Source organism: Dipodomys ordii, unplaced genomic scaffold (genome assembly GCF_000151885.1).
Source record: "Dipodomys ordii isolate 6190 unplaced genomic scaffold, Dord_2.0 Scaffold23, whole genome shotgun sequence".
Classification (NCBI taxonomy): Eukaryota; Metazoa; Chordata; class Mammalia; order Rodentia; family Heteromyidae; genus Dipodomys; species Dipodomys ordii.
The window spans coordinates 2,994,668-3,008,282 of NW_012267239.1; the positions used below are offsets into that span (position 1 = coordinate 2,994,668).

At 54.2% G+C, this 13,615-nt stretch overlaps 1 protein-coding gene across 1 annotated transcript; it reads left to right on the top strand.

Moving 5' to 3' along the window:
* Positions 1-7,344: 7,344 nt before the first annotated feature.
* Positions 7,345-8,518, top strand: Osm (oncostatin M). The gene is made up of 2 exons (XM_013014262.1): positions 7,345-7,542; positions 7,986-8,518. Exons 1-2 carry the CDS (start codon positions 7,345-7,347, stop codon positions 8,508-8,510), a joined length of 723 nt encoding a protein of 240 aa, XP_012869716.1. The 3' UTR covers positions 8,511-8,518.
* The last annotated feature ends 5,097 nt before the right edge of the window (positions 8,519-13,615 follow it).

The window sequence follows — 13,615 nt, forward strand, 5'->3', positions numbered from 1 at the left end:
TCCTAGGCACCTTAACTCCATTCCTTTTGTTTTGTTTTGTTTTGTCAGTTGTGGGGCTTGAACTCAGGGTCTGGGGGCTGTCCCTGAACTCTCTTTGCGCAAGGCTAATGTTCTACTTCTTTGAGCCACAGTGCTACTTCTGGTTTTCTGGTAGTTCACCGGAGATAAGAGTCTCATGGACTTTCCTGCCCAGGCTAGCTTCAAACTGTGATCCTCAGATCTCAGCCTCCTGAGTAGCTAGGATGACAGGGGTGAGCTACCAGTACCTGGCTTAACTCAACCATGAATGGTCATTGGAATGTCTTTTCACTTTTGGGGAAAAGGCTACTTAAATCCTCTGTTCATTTTAAAACTGTTTTTCTTTTCTTGTTGTTAAATTGGTTCTTTGCTTTATTTACTTATGTTCAGTATTTTGTTTTTGCTTTTGGTATGTGTGTGTGTATGTGTGTGTGTGTGTATGTGTGTGTGTGTGTGTGTGTTGTGCTGCCCTGAACTTAGGGCCTAGGTGCTACCCCTTAGCTTTATAACCTTTTTTTTTTTTTGGTTGGTCATAGGGCTTGAACTCTGGGCCTGGGCGCTGTCCTTCGGCTCTTCAGCTCAAGGCTAGTGCTCTACCACTTGAGCCACAGCGCCACTTCCGGCTTTTTTCTTTTTTCTTATGTGGTGCTGAGGAATCGAACCCAGGGCCTCATGCATGCAAGGCAAGTGCTCTACCACTGAGCCACCTTCCCAGCCCCATGAGTGCATTTCTTATCAAGCATTGTTGCCTCCTCCTTTGTTTCCCCTTCCCATCCTTTCCCATCTTCCCCCCTCACAGCCCCCCCCCCAGCCAAAGTTGTAAAGTTCATTTTTGATAGAACATCTTGTACATCTCATTGTTGCAATGGGTCCACCTGTATCCCTATTTAAACAATTTGTTTTTGCCCTTCCCCTCCACAAATTATACCAACATCAAATACAGTGAAAACAGGGGTTATACGGTGGGGGGGAGATCTCAGCTTTTTGAGTAGCATTCGGCTGTTTTTGTGTTTGGACACAGGCTCTGGCGAGGTAGCCCAGGCTGGCCTGAAATGCTCAATCTTCCTGTCCCTGTCTCCCAAATGTGCCAGACCATCGGAGACCACCATGCCAAGTTCATGGCATTGCATTTTTCTGGTGGGGAAACGGAAGCTCAGAACGAGGCTCTGACCAGGCCAAGAACCCTGGGCTCAGAAGCAATGAGACCAGAACCAAAATGGGTTCCTCCGGGCAGCAGGGAGCCCCCTAGGCCGTTCTAGAACGCGTCCTTGTATTCGAAGGGGTAGGACCCTCACCGCCAGAGCGGGACAAAGAGGCTGAGAAACAGCAGTTCTGAGGAAACAAGCCGATCTTCTCTTCCTCTCCAAATCACGCGGCCCTGACTGACGTGACCCAGGAAGAGGGGACAGCCCAGGGCCTGTGGTTGGGGATCCTATTTATACCGGCTGTTGCAAGCCTTTCCTGCTGGCGACAGGGACGTCACTGAGCACTGACCTCACCAGAAATGCTGACGCATCTTCCTTCACGCTCCTTCCAGATGGTTGGTCTGTCTGGAGGCCAGCCTCCATGCCTCCAGGCCACTCCCTATCCTCCTGTGTGGTATCCACCTCTGGGGTCTCCATTATATGGAACCCCACATCTCTACCTCCTTCTGCAAGTTATTATGGCCTGGATGCATTCTATCTCCTGTATCATCCAACTCCCACCTCGCAGTATCTCAGATATGGCTGCCTTGGAGACAAGATCTTGAAAGAAGGTTAAATGAGGTCATAGGTGGCCTCCATGCAGTACGACCCATAGCTTTACAAGCAGAGATTAGGAGCCAGGTGTTGGGGGCTTACACTTGTGATCCTAGCTATGTGGGATGCTGAGATTAGGAGGATCGAGTTTCTAGGCCAGCCTGGGGTGGGGGGAATTATCCTGAGATTCCAACTCAACCAATATGAAGCTGAGTGTAGTGGTACACACCTTTCATTCCCAGCTTCTTGGGAAACATAAATAGGAGGATCATGGTCCATACTGGACAGAGAAGAAATTTTTAAAAAAAGGACTAATGGAGTGGCTCAAGTGGTAGAGTTGTTTGCTTAGCAAAGTGCTAAGTTCAAATCTCACAACAGAAAGAAAGAAAAAGAAAGAAAGCGAGAGAAAGAGGAAGAAAGAAAAAGGAAGGAAGGAAGGAAGAAAGAAAGAAGAAAAAGCTGGGTGTCAGTGGCTCACGCCTGTAATCCTAGCTACTCAAGAGGTTGAGATCTGAGGATGGCAGTTCAAAGCCAGCCTGGGCAGGAAAGTCCATGAGACTCTTATCTCCAATAAACCAGTAGAAAACCAGAAGTGGCGCTGTGGCTTAAGTGGTAGAGCACTCTGAGCTGAAGAGTACAAGGACAGCGCCCGGGCCCAGAGTTCAGACCCCACGACTGACCAAAAAAAAAAAAAAGAAAGGAAAGAGAGACAGAGAGAAAGAGAGAAAGAGAGAGAGAGAGAAAAGCAAGCCAGGTGCTGATGACTCACTCCTGTAATCCCAGCTACTCAGGAGGCTGACCTGAGAATCACAGTTCAAAGTCAGCCAGGGAAAGAAACTTGAGACTCTTATGCCCAATTAACCACACACACACACACACACACACACACAAAGCCAGAAGTGGAGCTGTGGCCTAAATGGTAGAGCACCAGCCTTGAGCAAACAAAACAAAACAAAACCAAGAAAAACAAGTCAGGCCCTGAGTTCAAGCCTCAGGACACACACACACACACACACACACACAAAGAGAAATATTCGGACACAGATAAACATATAGACCGACAATAACAGCCAGCCAATAACAAGCCAGAAGGAACCAACCTCAGGTGCCTTGGTGCCAGATTGTCAGCTCCCCAGCCAGGGATATTCTTTTCCATTGTTGAAGCCATGCAAACTCTTGGTGCAGGGTCCCAGGGCCACGCCCACTCCCGGCCACGCCCACAACAGATCACGCCCACTCCGGGCCACACCCACACCCTGGTCTCAGAGCCAGAAGGTTCAACCCATGGTTGATGGAAAGTGTTCTTAGTCCCCTGGGGGAGCTCTCTGCCTGGATACTGTTTCCTAAACAGTTTCCTAAACGTTAGGGTATTACAATGGTTTCCGTAACATTTGCATTGTATTAGAATTATAAAAAAAAATCTAGAGATGATTTAAAAATCTACTGGACAGGATTTTGGTGTCTTTTGGGGATGCTGCAGCCAATTCCATGTGAACACCAACTGCTTACCAGCAAACACACACACATGGTCCTTTGGTGACCTTGTTCCTTGTCCCCGGGAGAGCACCCCCATCCCCCTCCCAAGCACATTATCCCGAGCTTCCACCCAATCCTTTTTATTGTTATTACTATTGTTGTTATTTTGCAGGTCCTGGGACTTGAACGTGGGTGCTGTCTCTGATCTCCTTTTTGCTCAAGGCTAGTGCTCTACCACATGAGCCACAGTGCCATTTTGGCTCTTTCTGTGGTTCATTGGAGATAAGAGTCTCATGGACTTTCCTGCCTAGGCTGGCTTTAAATAATGATCCTCAGGTCTCAGCCTCTCAAGTAGCTAAGATTACAGGTGTGAGCCACTGGTGCCTGGCTATTATTTTTACTTACTTACTTAATTGTCTTTTGATGCCAGGCCTGGGGCTTGAACTCAGGGCTTGAGCTTTATTCTTGAGCTTATTTTGCTCAAGGCTAGTGCTCAACCACTAGAGCCACAGCACCACTTCCAGCTATTCCGGTAATTTATTGGAGATAAGTCTTACGGGCTTTCTTGCCCAGGCTGGCTTTGAACTTACAATCCTCAGATTACAGATCTCAGACCCTCCTGAGTAGGTAGGATTACAGCTATGAGCCCCAGGCGCCTAGCTCTTTTTATTATATTTTGAGACAGGGTCTTGCTGTGTAGCCCAGAGTGACCTAGAATGTTCTATCCTGTTTCTACCATCTGAATAACTGGGATTACAGTCATGCACCACCTAGTCTGGCCTTTAGCTCTCTCAGAGTCTTCAGGGTGGCCTCAGACTGGGCAGGCTCACTTCTCTGCCCTCCAGAGGTGTCATTAAACAGGGGAGGAGAAGAGGAGAGTGTGGGGGTCAGTCATGGGGAGAGGTTGGGGGCGAGGACCTCTCTAGCCAGCTCCAGCTCAGGTCTTGAGTAGCCCCTGGACTTCTTGGAGCTTCTGCTTCCTCATCAGAGTAAACCAAGGGAGCTCCCTCCCCGGGGCTGCTGTGTAAAATGCAGGCGTTCCTGGTTTGGCCAGGGTCCTGGGAAGCAGCATTGCTGGGATGGGGGAGGGGGGGGAGCAGGGGGGGGAGGGGGAGGGCAGGGGTGAGGAATTCCGAGGAAGGAAGCCACCATCTCAGGCTGTGGATCCAGAACTGGCCCAGGAGGGTGGCGAGGTGGGGGCGAGGAGGCCTGCAGGGCCGGCGCTGGGGGCCGCAGGAGGAGCAGAGCAGCTGCTAGGGTGGGCTTGTCAGTGTTTAGGTCTGCCTGGCACCAGATCCAGTTGGTTGAATGAGCATCAGAGTTGTCAGACACAGAGAGCGAGCAGGTGGGAGTGGCCTTGATGGCTTCTCCGCCCTTCATAGTTGAGACTCCGGTTTGGGGTTGGGGGGGGTGCTTAGAGCCTCTTCTCCCCTGGATCAACACAGCCCCCCCAGGCAAGTCTTAGGGGCCCTGCGTTGGCATTCCACCCCCCCCTTCTGCTGAAGGTCCTCTTTCTGGGCCTGCTAGACTTGCTAATGGAGACCTGAACCAATCCCTGAATTTTCTAGTCTAGCCTTATCCCTGGGCCTCAGTTTCCCCCCACAGTGAAGCAGCAGGGTGACAGTGCCTCCAGGACTTTGGCTCTTTCTGGCTCCTGTGTCTTCAAGAAACCCAGGGACCAACCCACGATCGCTATCTTTCAGAGAAAGTGAAACCGGGGCTCCAACCGCCGCCGTGGCAGCCCCCACCCCTCGGCTTCCCCTTCCGATCTCGCGAGCTTCCCCCATCCTGTCCCCCGAAAACTAGTACTTGGAATTAAGAGTTTCATCTCCTTTTTTTAAATTTTGTCCTTTTATGCCCATGTTTGGGCAGTGGCCCGGGAAAGGTGGACCTGGCCACACTTTTCTGCTGTCCATGTTGCAAGGCATGGAGAGGTTGAATGACTTGCCTCAGGTCACACAACACATCAGAAGGCCTGCTTTTCTCTTTCTCTTCTTCTGAATGGCCAGTTCTTCCCCCAAGACCACCCCCCCACCCTCCCCAGGCTGCAGAGAAGAGGCCTGGCTGTGGGCAATGGACTTAGTATGGGAAAATTTGGTAGGGGATGTCATACTGGAGATGTAATTACTAAGGCTAGAGCCACAATCTCGGGGCTACCAGGCTGGCTCTGGCTCTGTGCCCAGAGCCTAGTGGTTTCTGCTTACAGATGTCCCAACAACCCCAGAGGGAGGGCGGGAAGGGCATTCAACAAGGAAGATGGCTCACCCCTTTTCTGCCCCCAAAACTTGGTGCTGTGTAAGGCCAATGGACAAGATTGGCAGGGGGCGGGGGGGTGGGGTGGGGAGGAGAGGAATCCAACGGATCCGGGATTGCAAGCTGTCCCTCCTACCCTGGACCAGACCCCTGGAGATGACACGGACGCTTTTGCTGCCCGCTGACTCCCAAGAAAGCTGAGGCTATATTTTACATCACTCATTCTTGGGCGTGGGGTTGCCCTCGAAGAATGAATTCGAAGAAAACAGGAGGGGGAGCAGGCACGTCGTGATGCCCAGCGCCCATTGGCCATGATGAAAACTTTGGTTTTTGGGGTTATGTTCCCAGAAGGCCTGCCCTCCCCCTCCCCCTCCCCCTCCCCACCCACCTCACGAGGTGTTGGCCAATCGCCCCGGGCCCGGGCATAAAGTGGCTGCCAGCCCACAGGGTTCCAAGCTGGGAGGTGTTACCCCCAAAGGCGCAGGCCACAGTACGGGCACCCAGCTATGCGGGCGCAGATCACCCAGAGAATACTGCTCTGTAAGTACTTCCTTCCTTCTGCCAGCACCGGGGCACAGCTGTACCAGCTGGTGAGGAGCAGGGGCGGCACCCTTTGCCTCTTAGACCCAGGCAGGCTTGGCACCAGGTGTTGGAGACAGGAGAGGCCAGGAAGTCAGGCAGAAGCAGGAAAGTGGAAATCGAGACAATTTGGAGGTCTGGGGTGGGAGGTAAGAGGATGAGGAGGGAAGCAGCTGGGAATAAGGAGGCAGGCAGAAGGGGCCATACCTTCTGGAAAGTACCAGAAGTCAGTAAGGGTGTGTGTGGTGGTGGTGGTGGGGGGGGAATGAAGTAAGATGGGTTTAGATGGGGCCTTCCTTTTCTTCCTCCTCCTAGCCCCAATTTTATCTTCAGGATCTGGAAGGAACAGAAAGTCAGTCAGGCCTCAGGGGACCCCCTGGGAACTCCCACAATGGTCCCCCGGCACAAGGAGCCACACCCACGGGGGGGGGTGACACACACACGCACACACACACACACACACAGACGGCCTGTGACAGTGTCCAGGGCCTTGGCGCTCACCTGCTGGAGGAGCCGCACCTGCACCCCAGGCCCCATCAGAGCAGGTATTACCCAGAGGCTCGCGTGGCCCAGCTTGGTGGTACACCTCTGTGGACCAGAGGCCCTGTTCCGCACAGGCCGTGGGCTGCCACCACTGACACCTGTGTGGTGGGCCAGGGTGACCATCTTGTGGTGGTCGTCCCCCGGGGTGCTTGGCCCCAGATCAACTGGGCAGCTGGTCCTCTCAGCACGGCGGCTGGCTGATAGGAAGGGGTGGATGGTGTCATTGCCTTCCGGGCCATTGCGCCACGGGGGGAGAGGGGGGAAGGCTTCCGACCACGTGGCTGCCCGTGCCTGTGGGGGTGGGGGCAATGAGCTGGAACTGCCACCACCACCCCCCCTTTGCTACTTTCTCAGGGGTTCACAGCATTTCTGGAGGGAGAAGAGGAAAGCGTGAGAAGCTGGGTGCCCTGGGCAGAACTTAGTGTATCTGTCAGTGGAATGGGCTGTGACCTGACCCATCCCTGTCCGTTCTACAGAGAGGTCCAGGGTCTCTGGGCAGGCCACCAGCATGGTAGAAAAGTCAGGACAGTGGCAGATGAGTCAGTCTGGGCCACGCTTGAGCTCTAGCTGGTGCGGGGGGGCCCTGAAACCACCATCCCGGTACCTCTCTGCCCCATGATGGTCGCAGCCAGGGGATGTGGTGTGGCGTGTGTCCAGCCCGTGTCCCTGGGTGCGCGCACACAGCAGTGCCCTGCTTCTGCTGGGGGTGGGTGGGGGTGCACTCTCCCAGGACCTCATGAACCTCCACCCTGAGATCCTCACTGCTGATCAGGTGACCCTGCCCCTCTGTGCCCCAGGTCTGGCCCTCGGGGTCCTGCTGCTGAGGGCCGCTGCGGCCATGCGTGGCTGTCCCAGCTCCATCCCGCACCTCCTTCTCCAGCTCCAGAATCTGCTCAATGCCACCGCCGCCAGCGACACCCTCCTGGAACCCTATGTGAGTGCCTGACCCCTGTGGAGGGCTGTGGGGCTCAGCCAGAGAGGAGGTGGCAGATGGGGAAACTGAGTCTGAGTTATCCCAACCAAAGCCCTGAGGGAATTTCCAGACTCCATCCCTCCCTTCTGGACTCATCTGCTGGCCTAGAGACACCTGGATGCAGCCAGGAACAAAACAGTCCAGCGTTCTGGAAGCCCCGTTCCATTCTGCAGGCACACCCTCATTCCTGTACCCCCAACCCATGTAGCCCTCCCTCCCTCCCCACCCACTGCACCCCGACTTCCCATAAGCTCAGGGTTTCTGGCCTCCCCAGGGGGCCTCAGTTTCCCCATCTGCCCTTGGGGCTGATCAGATAGGGATGTATAGTCATCCACGGGCAGGGAAGAGTAAGGGGGATCGTTCATGTGAACCCCCTGATTGCCCTGTTCCTCCCCACCCTGCAGATCCAGCACCAAGGCCTGGACCCGTCCTCCCTCCGGGAATTGTGCCGGGAGTGCCGCGGGGTCTTCCCGAGCGAGGCCGGCCTGCGGGCGCTCAGCAAGGCCGGCTTCCTGAGGACCGTCTACGCCACCCTGGGCCGCATCCTGCACGGCCTGGACACCCTGCGCCCGCAGTTTTCAGAGACCAAGGACGCCCCGAAGCTGCAGGCTGCCAGGTGGACTGTCCTCGGCCTCCGGAACAACCTCCACTGTGTGGCCTGGCTGCTCAACAGCTCCCTGCAGACGCCTGAGCCCACGCGGGCAGACGCGGACACGCGTGGATCTCCGACCCCCAGCCCGCGCCTCTTTCAAGCCAAGCTGGACGGCTGCAAGTTCCTGTGTGGTTACCACGGCTTCATGCAGGCCGTGGGGACGATCTTCAGGGAATGGGGGGAGAGCCCCCGCCGCAGCCGGAGACACAGCCCCCCCCGAGGTCACCTGCACAAAGCCACCCGCAGGACCACGTTCCGGAGCCGGCGGCCCCGGTAGCTGGACATGCATAGGGGCAGGATTCTGTCCCCCACCCCTCACCCCCATTTCCACATCTCTTCCCCAACTGCAGAGGTGAACTTTAAGGGGAAAAACGCCTAGGATGAGGGGACAAGAGTTAGACTATTGGAGGTCCCCCATTTTTAGTGGGGTGGCTGGTCAGGCCACGAGGGTGCGACTTTCCATTGATTCAGGGGTCTGATGACACAAGCTGACTCATGGCTGGGCGGATGGGAGCCCCCCTGTCTCCCCGGCTGCCTGCCCCCCGCCCTGCCTCTCATGACTGGCACACTTATCCCAGACTTCCTTCTTTCCGTGGTGGTGAGGTTGGGAGGGGGAGGCCAGGGCCTGAGCTGGCCTCCTACACCGCTGCTCAGGCCAGACACCTAGCTGTCTGGGTGATCTCACCTTAGGCACTGGTGACAGGATCCTGGAGAGGGGGGGAACTGGGGGGGGGAGGAGCGTCTAGAAGGATCTGGGTATGGAGCTCATGTTCCAGCTCAGCTCCTACTTGCTGTGTGACCCTAGGCAGGTCTCTTTACCTCCCTGGTTTTCTCTGGGAAGCGTGGGTTTGGAGGATGATGTGAGATGCCTCACCCTCTCTGTCTGGGATATAGGGACATGGTGCAAAGGAACAAGGAAAGGGTGCAAACCGAATCCCCGTTCCCCCCTCCTCAGTCCTCCACTGCGCCCTCTGGTGGCGAGACATGGGATTTTCCCCATGTGAAACTGCGGGGCAGATTCCTTGGAGACACAAGACTAATTTATTGTTTTTATTTTTTAATATCAGTTTTAATCGGTTTCATATTTATAAGGCTTATTTATGATGTGTATTTAATGGTAATATTTTGCTAACATGTATTTAAACATTTTCCTCGTTTCTAAAGTCACTGTCTACCTGTTGCTTTTTTGGGGGGGGGAGGGAGTGGGAAGGGGGAGTTTGGGGGCCCAGGATTCCTGAGGGAAGGGTCTTTAGGTGGTTAGAGATGTCCACAGGCTGGGCTTTGGTGGAGAACTCACGTGTCACTCAGCTGCGGTGCCAGCCTGAGGCCACTCCTCCTCAGTTACGTGCTCCATTGGTTTGTTTTTGTGTCAGTCCTGGGGCTTGAACTCAGGCCCTAAGCACTGTCCCTGAGGGTTTTTTTTTTCCCCTCAAGGCTGGAGCTCTATTCCTTGAACCACAGGTCCACGTCTGCCTTTTTTTGGTGGGTAGTTGGAGATAAGAGTCTCGTGGACTTTCCTGCCTGGGCTGGCTTTGAATGGTGATCCTCAGCTCTCAGCCTCCTGAGTAGCTAGGGTTACAGGCGTGAGCCACCCGGGCCTGGCTGTTACCTGTTTTATGGCAGAGCCCTGGGCCTCCCTGGGAGGTGGGGGTGGCAGGGCTACTGTGGGGGTGTCTGCTAACGGGAGTGGTGGCTGTGGTATGTGTATTGTCCATGCTGGTGAGTGTGTGTTTTTCTTCAAGCTCAAAGCCTGCGTGTCGTGTTTGTAAGGATGTGTGAGTGTGTGTGTGTGTGTGTGTGTGTGTGTGTGTGTGTGTGTAAGAGAGTGTGTGTTTGCAGGTGCACATGAGTCATGTAGGTGTGCACCACTATGTAATGTGCTCATGGATCCTTTTGGGGGACAGGGACATCTGTGTCTGGAGCTCAGAGGGCACCCTAAGCATTGCAAGAGGGTGGGTGGGTGCTCACTCAGAAAGGACTGGCTAACCAGCAATGGGACAGGGTGGGCATGCACAGTAGGAGTCAGGTGGATCTATGTTCCAAGTCTCATCTATGCCCCTCCCATCGATCTGTGTGACCTTGCTCAGGTGCTTGGGTCTCTGGGCCCTTACTTCCAAATCTGGGGAACAGACAAGATCCGAACTGATCCATACTGACCTTGAGAGACTCTGTATGTGTTTAGAACGACCCTGGAAGCCAGGCACAGGTGTCCCGTGCCTGTCACCTTAGTGAGTTGGGAGGCTGAGACTAGGAATATCGCAGATCCAAGCCAGCTCAGGCAGAAGAGTTCATCTCCATAGATGGAGACTGTCATTCCCGCTATGACAGAAAGACTAGAATAGACAGATCAGAAGGCCTTCTAGGCAACAAGACCCTCTCCTAAAAATAACGAACAGGAAAAACGGTTGAGGGTGTGGCTCAGTGGTAGAATATGTGCCTTGCAGGTGCAAGGCCTTGAGTTCAAGCCCCAGTGCTGCCTAAAACAAAATGAAACAACAACAAGAAAACTTATTCCTGAGGGGCACCAGGACAACATCCTGGGCTTCCACAGGAGGGGCACCTGTTAGCCAAACATGCTGGCAGACGCAGGGGGACTCAGGGTTTAACACCCCCAGGTTGTAGGCATATGATACATTTTGAATCTTCTTTACCATGTAAGAAAAGGGGGCCTGGGTTGGTGAGAAAGCTCAGTGGTTAAGCATTTCCCTAGCATAAGTAAAATCCTGGGTTCCATCCCTAGTATGGAAGAAGAGCACAGCAGCAGAACGCCTGGCTGGTAAGCTCAAAGCCCTGAGTTCAAATCCTAGCACCAGAAAAAAACATCTGCCCCCACCCCAAAACACTGAAGGGAGAAAAGGAGGAAGAAATGGATCTGGATTAGTCCCCACAACACCCCTACTCCCTTGAGGGGGGAACTGACATGGGGTGCCAGTGCGGGCCTCTGCCATGAGTCTGACCCACTCTGCAGAAGAGAAAACTGAGGCGGGGCGCCCGAGTGAACTGAGCTGGTGAGCTGGGCGGCTCATTGGCACCCAGGCTGGTTGGACTCTGGGGCTGGAGCATCTTCACGGCTCTCCAATCCCCGCCTCTGCAATTGCATGAGTCCCAGAGACACTGAGCTCCGGGGCAAGGGGCAGACAGACAACAGACAAAAGAACCCACTAGGGCCTCGGAGATTGCATGGGCCGGGCAAAGAGAAGGCAGGGTGATGAAACACACCAAGAGAAAATCAGGCGATGGGGGTGGCCAGGATGCTGTCTGGAGAGATGACGTCCCTCTGTGGTCTGACTGAGGTGCAAAGGCCCCCAGCCTTTGAGAGCCAGATTAGGGTGAGGAAGGAGGTCATGATTTACCAAGAATGCCCAGAGAGGGGAAGCATCTTGACCAAAGCCACAGAGCATCAATCACTCTGAGTCCCAGATTCCCAACTAGACTCTGTGTGTGTGTGTGTGTGTGTGTGTGTGTGTGTGCTAGTCCTGGGGCTTGAATTTAGGGCCTAGGTGCTGTCCTTGAGCTTTTTTTTTTTTGCTCTAGGCTAGTGCTCCTTTGAGCCACAGCTCCACTTGCGGCTTTTTGGAGTCTAATTGGGAATAAGAGGGTCACAGACTCTCCTGCCTGAGCTGGCTTCAAATCTCAGTCCTCAGATCTCAGTCTCCTGAGTAGCCAGGATTACAGGCGTGAGCCACAGGTGCCTGGCTGTTCCCTGTCACCGATGCCAGGTTACCTTGCCTCTCTGTCCAGGCTTCCAGGCCAAGGGAGACAGAGGAAGGAAGCCTGCTCGCTCCAGATCATGCCCCCCCCGGCTTCCCCTGGCACTGCGTGCTGCCCCCTGAGGGCACTGGCCCCAGGGGGTGCAGGGAGAAGGGCCCTCCTTGGCTTTGGCCAAGCTGAGGTGGGGGTAGCAGCCATGGAAAGCTGTGCATCCTCAGCTTCCTGGAGGGGAAGAGAAGCTGGCACTGCTGTGGGTACTGGGGTTGCCCATGGAGAGGACAGAGGGAGATCTGTGGGGGGAGATTGGAAGCCTGGGGTGCCTCTTCCCTGGGCCCCTCACCTGGCTTTGGATGGGATTGAGTGAAGGTGCAGCAGAGCCTGATGTGTCTGATGAATGGCAGAACTCTATTCCCAGGCCAAATGGCCCCTAAGACCACAGCTACCCCAACCCTAAGACACCCTGTGCCTCAAAGCAAACACATCCTTTCCTGAAGCCCCATGCCAACTTTCTGTTTCCCTTCCCTCGAAAGTTCCAGATTCCCAGCCTATCACCTTGTTCTCCATCCCTCAGGAAGCCTGGGGTCTCCCCCACCACCGATGCCCCCTTTTCTCCCCTTTGCCAGCTGGGTTCTGGCTCCCTGGACCTAGTTCAAAATCTGACTTTTGGTTGGGCACTGGTAGCTCATGCCTGTAATCCTAGCTACTCAGGAGACTGAGATCCTCAGCCAGCCCCAGCAGGAAAGTCAGTGCAACTCTTATCTCCAATTAACCCCTGGAAAACTGGAAGTGGTGCTGTGACTCAAAGTGGTAGTGTTTGAGCAGAAGAGCTCAGGGACAGTGTCCCGACCCCAAGTTCAAGACCCATGACTGACAAAAAAAAAAAAAAAAGAGTCTCACAGACTATTCTGCCCTGGCTGGCTTTAAACCTTGATCCTCAGACCTCAGCCTCCTGAGTCACTAAGAATTCTAGGTAGCCAATTTTGACTTTACTTTTGGTTACTTTTAGTGATGGAAACCAAACTTAAAGCTTCAAGCAGGCCAGACAAGCACTCTACACCCAGTTTTTCTTTCTTTCTTTGTTTTTTTTTTTTTTGGTCAGTCGTGGGGCTTGAACTCTGGGCCTGGGCGCTGTCCCTCAGCTCTTCAGCTCTCAAGGCGAGTGCTCTACCACTTGAGCTACAGCGCCACTTCTGGTTTTCTGGTGGTTTATTGGAGATAGGAGTCTCACGGTCTTTCCTGCCCGGGCTGGCTTTGAACCATGATGCTCAGATCTCAGCCTCCTGAGTAGCTAGGATGACAGGTGTGAGCCACCAGCGCCCGGCTACACCCAGTTTTTCTTGCTTTGTTTGTAACCCAGAGTTCTTGCTGGACTTGAACTTGCCAACCTCCTGCCACAGCCTCTGAATGCTTGTAAGGATTGGTGAAAGGAGACCGTCATGTGGTTCAGGCAGAGGAGAGTTCACTTGGGAGAGCCAAATGGCTGGATTGCACACGAGAGCAGGGCGTACTTTGACGGATGGTAGAGAGAAATTATATAGGGGAGGGCAAGAAGAAGTGATTGGGGTAGGTGAGGAAGTGACCTCAGAGCCTGGAGTCCCTCCCACTGCAGCCATGGGTGCCAGTGACCCGGGTGACAGGTGCTGGGCAGGGACTTTTAGGGAGGGCCATGTC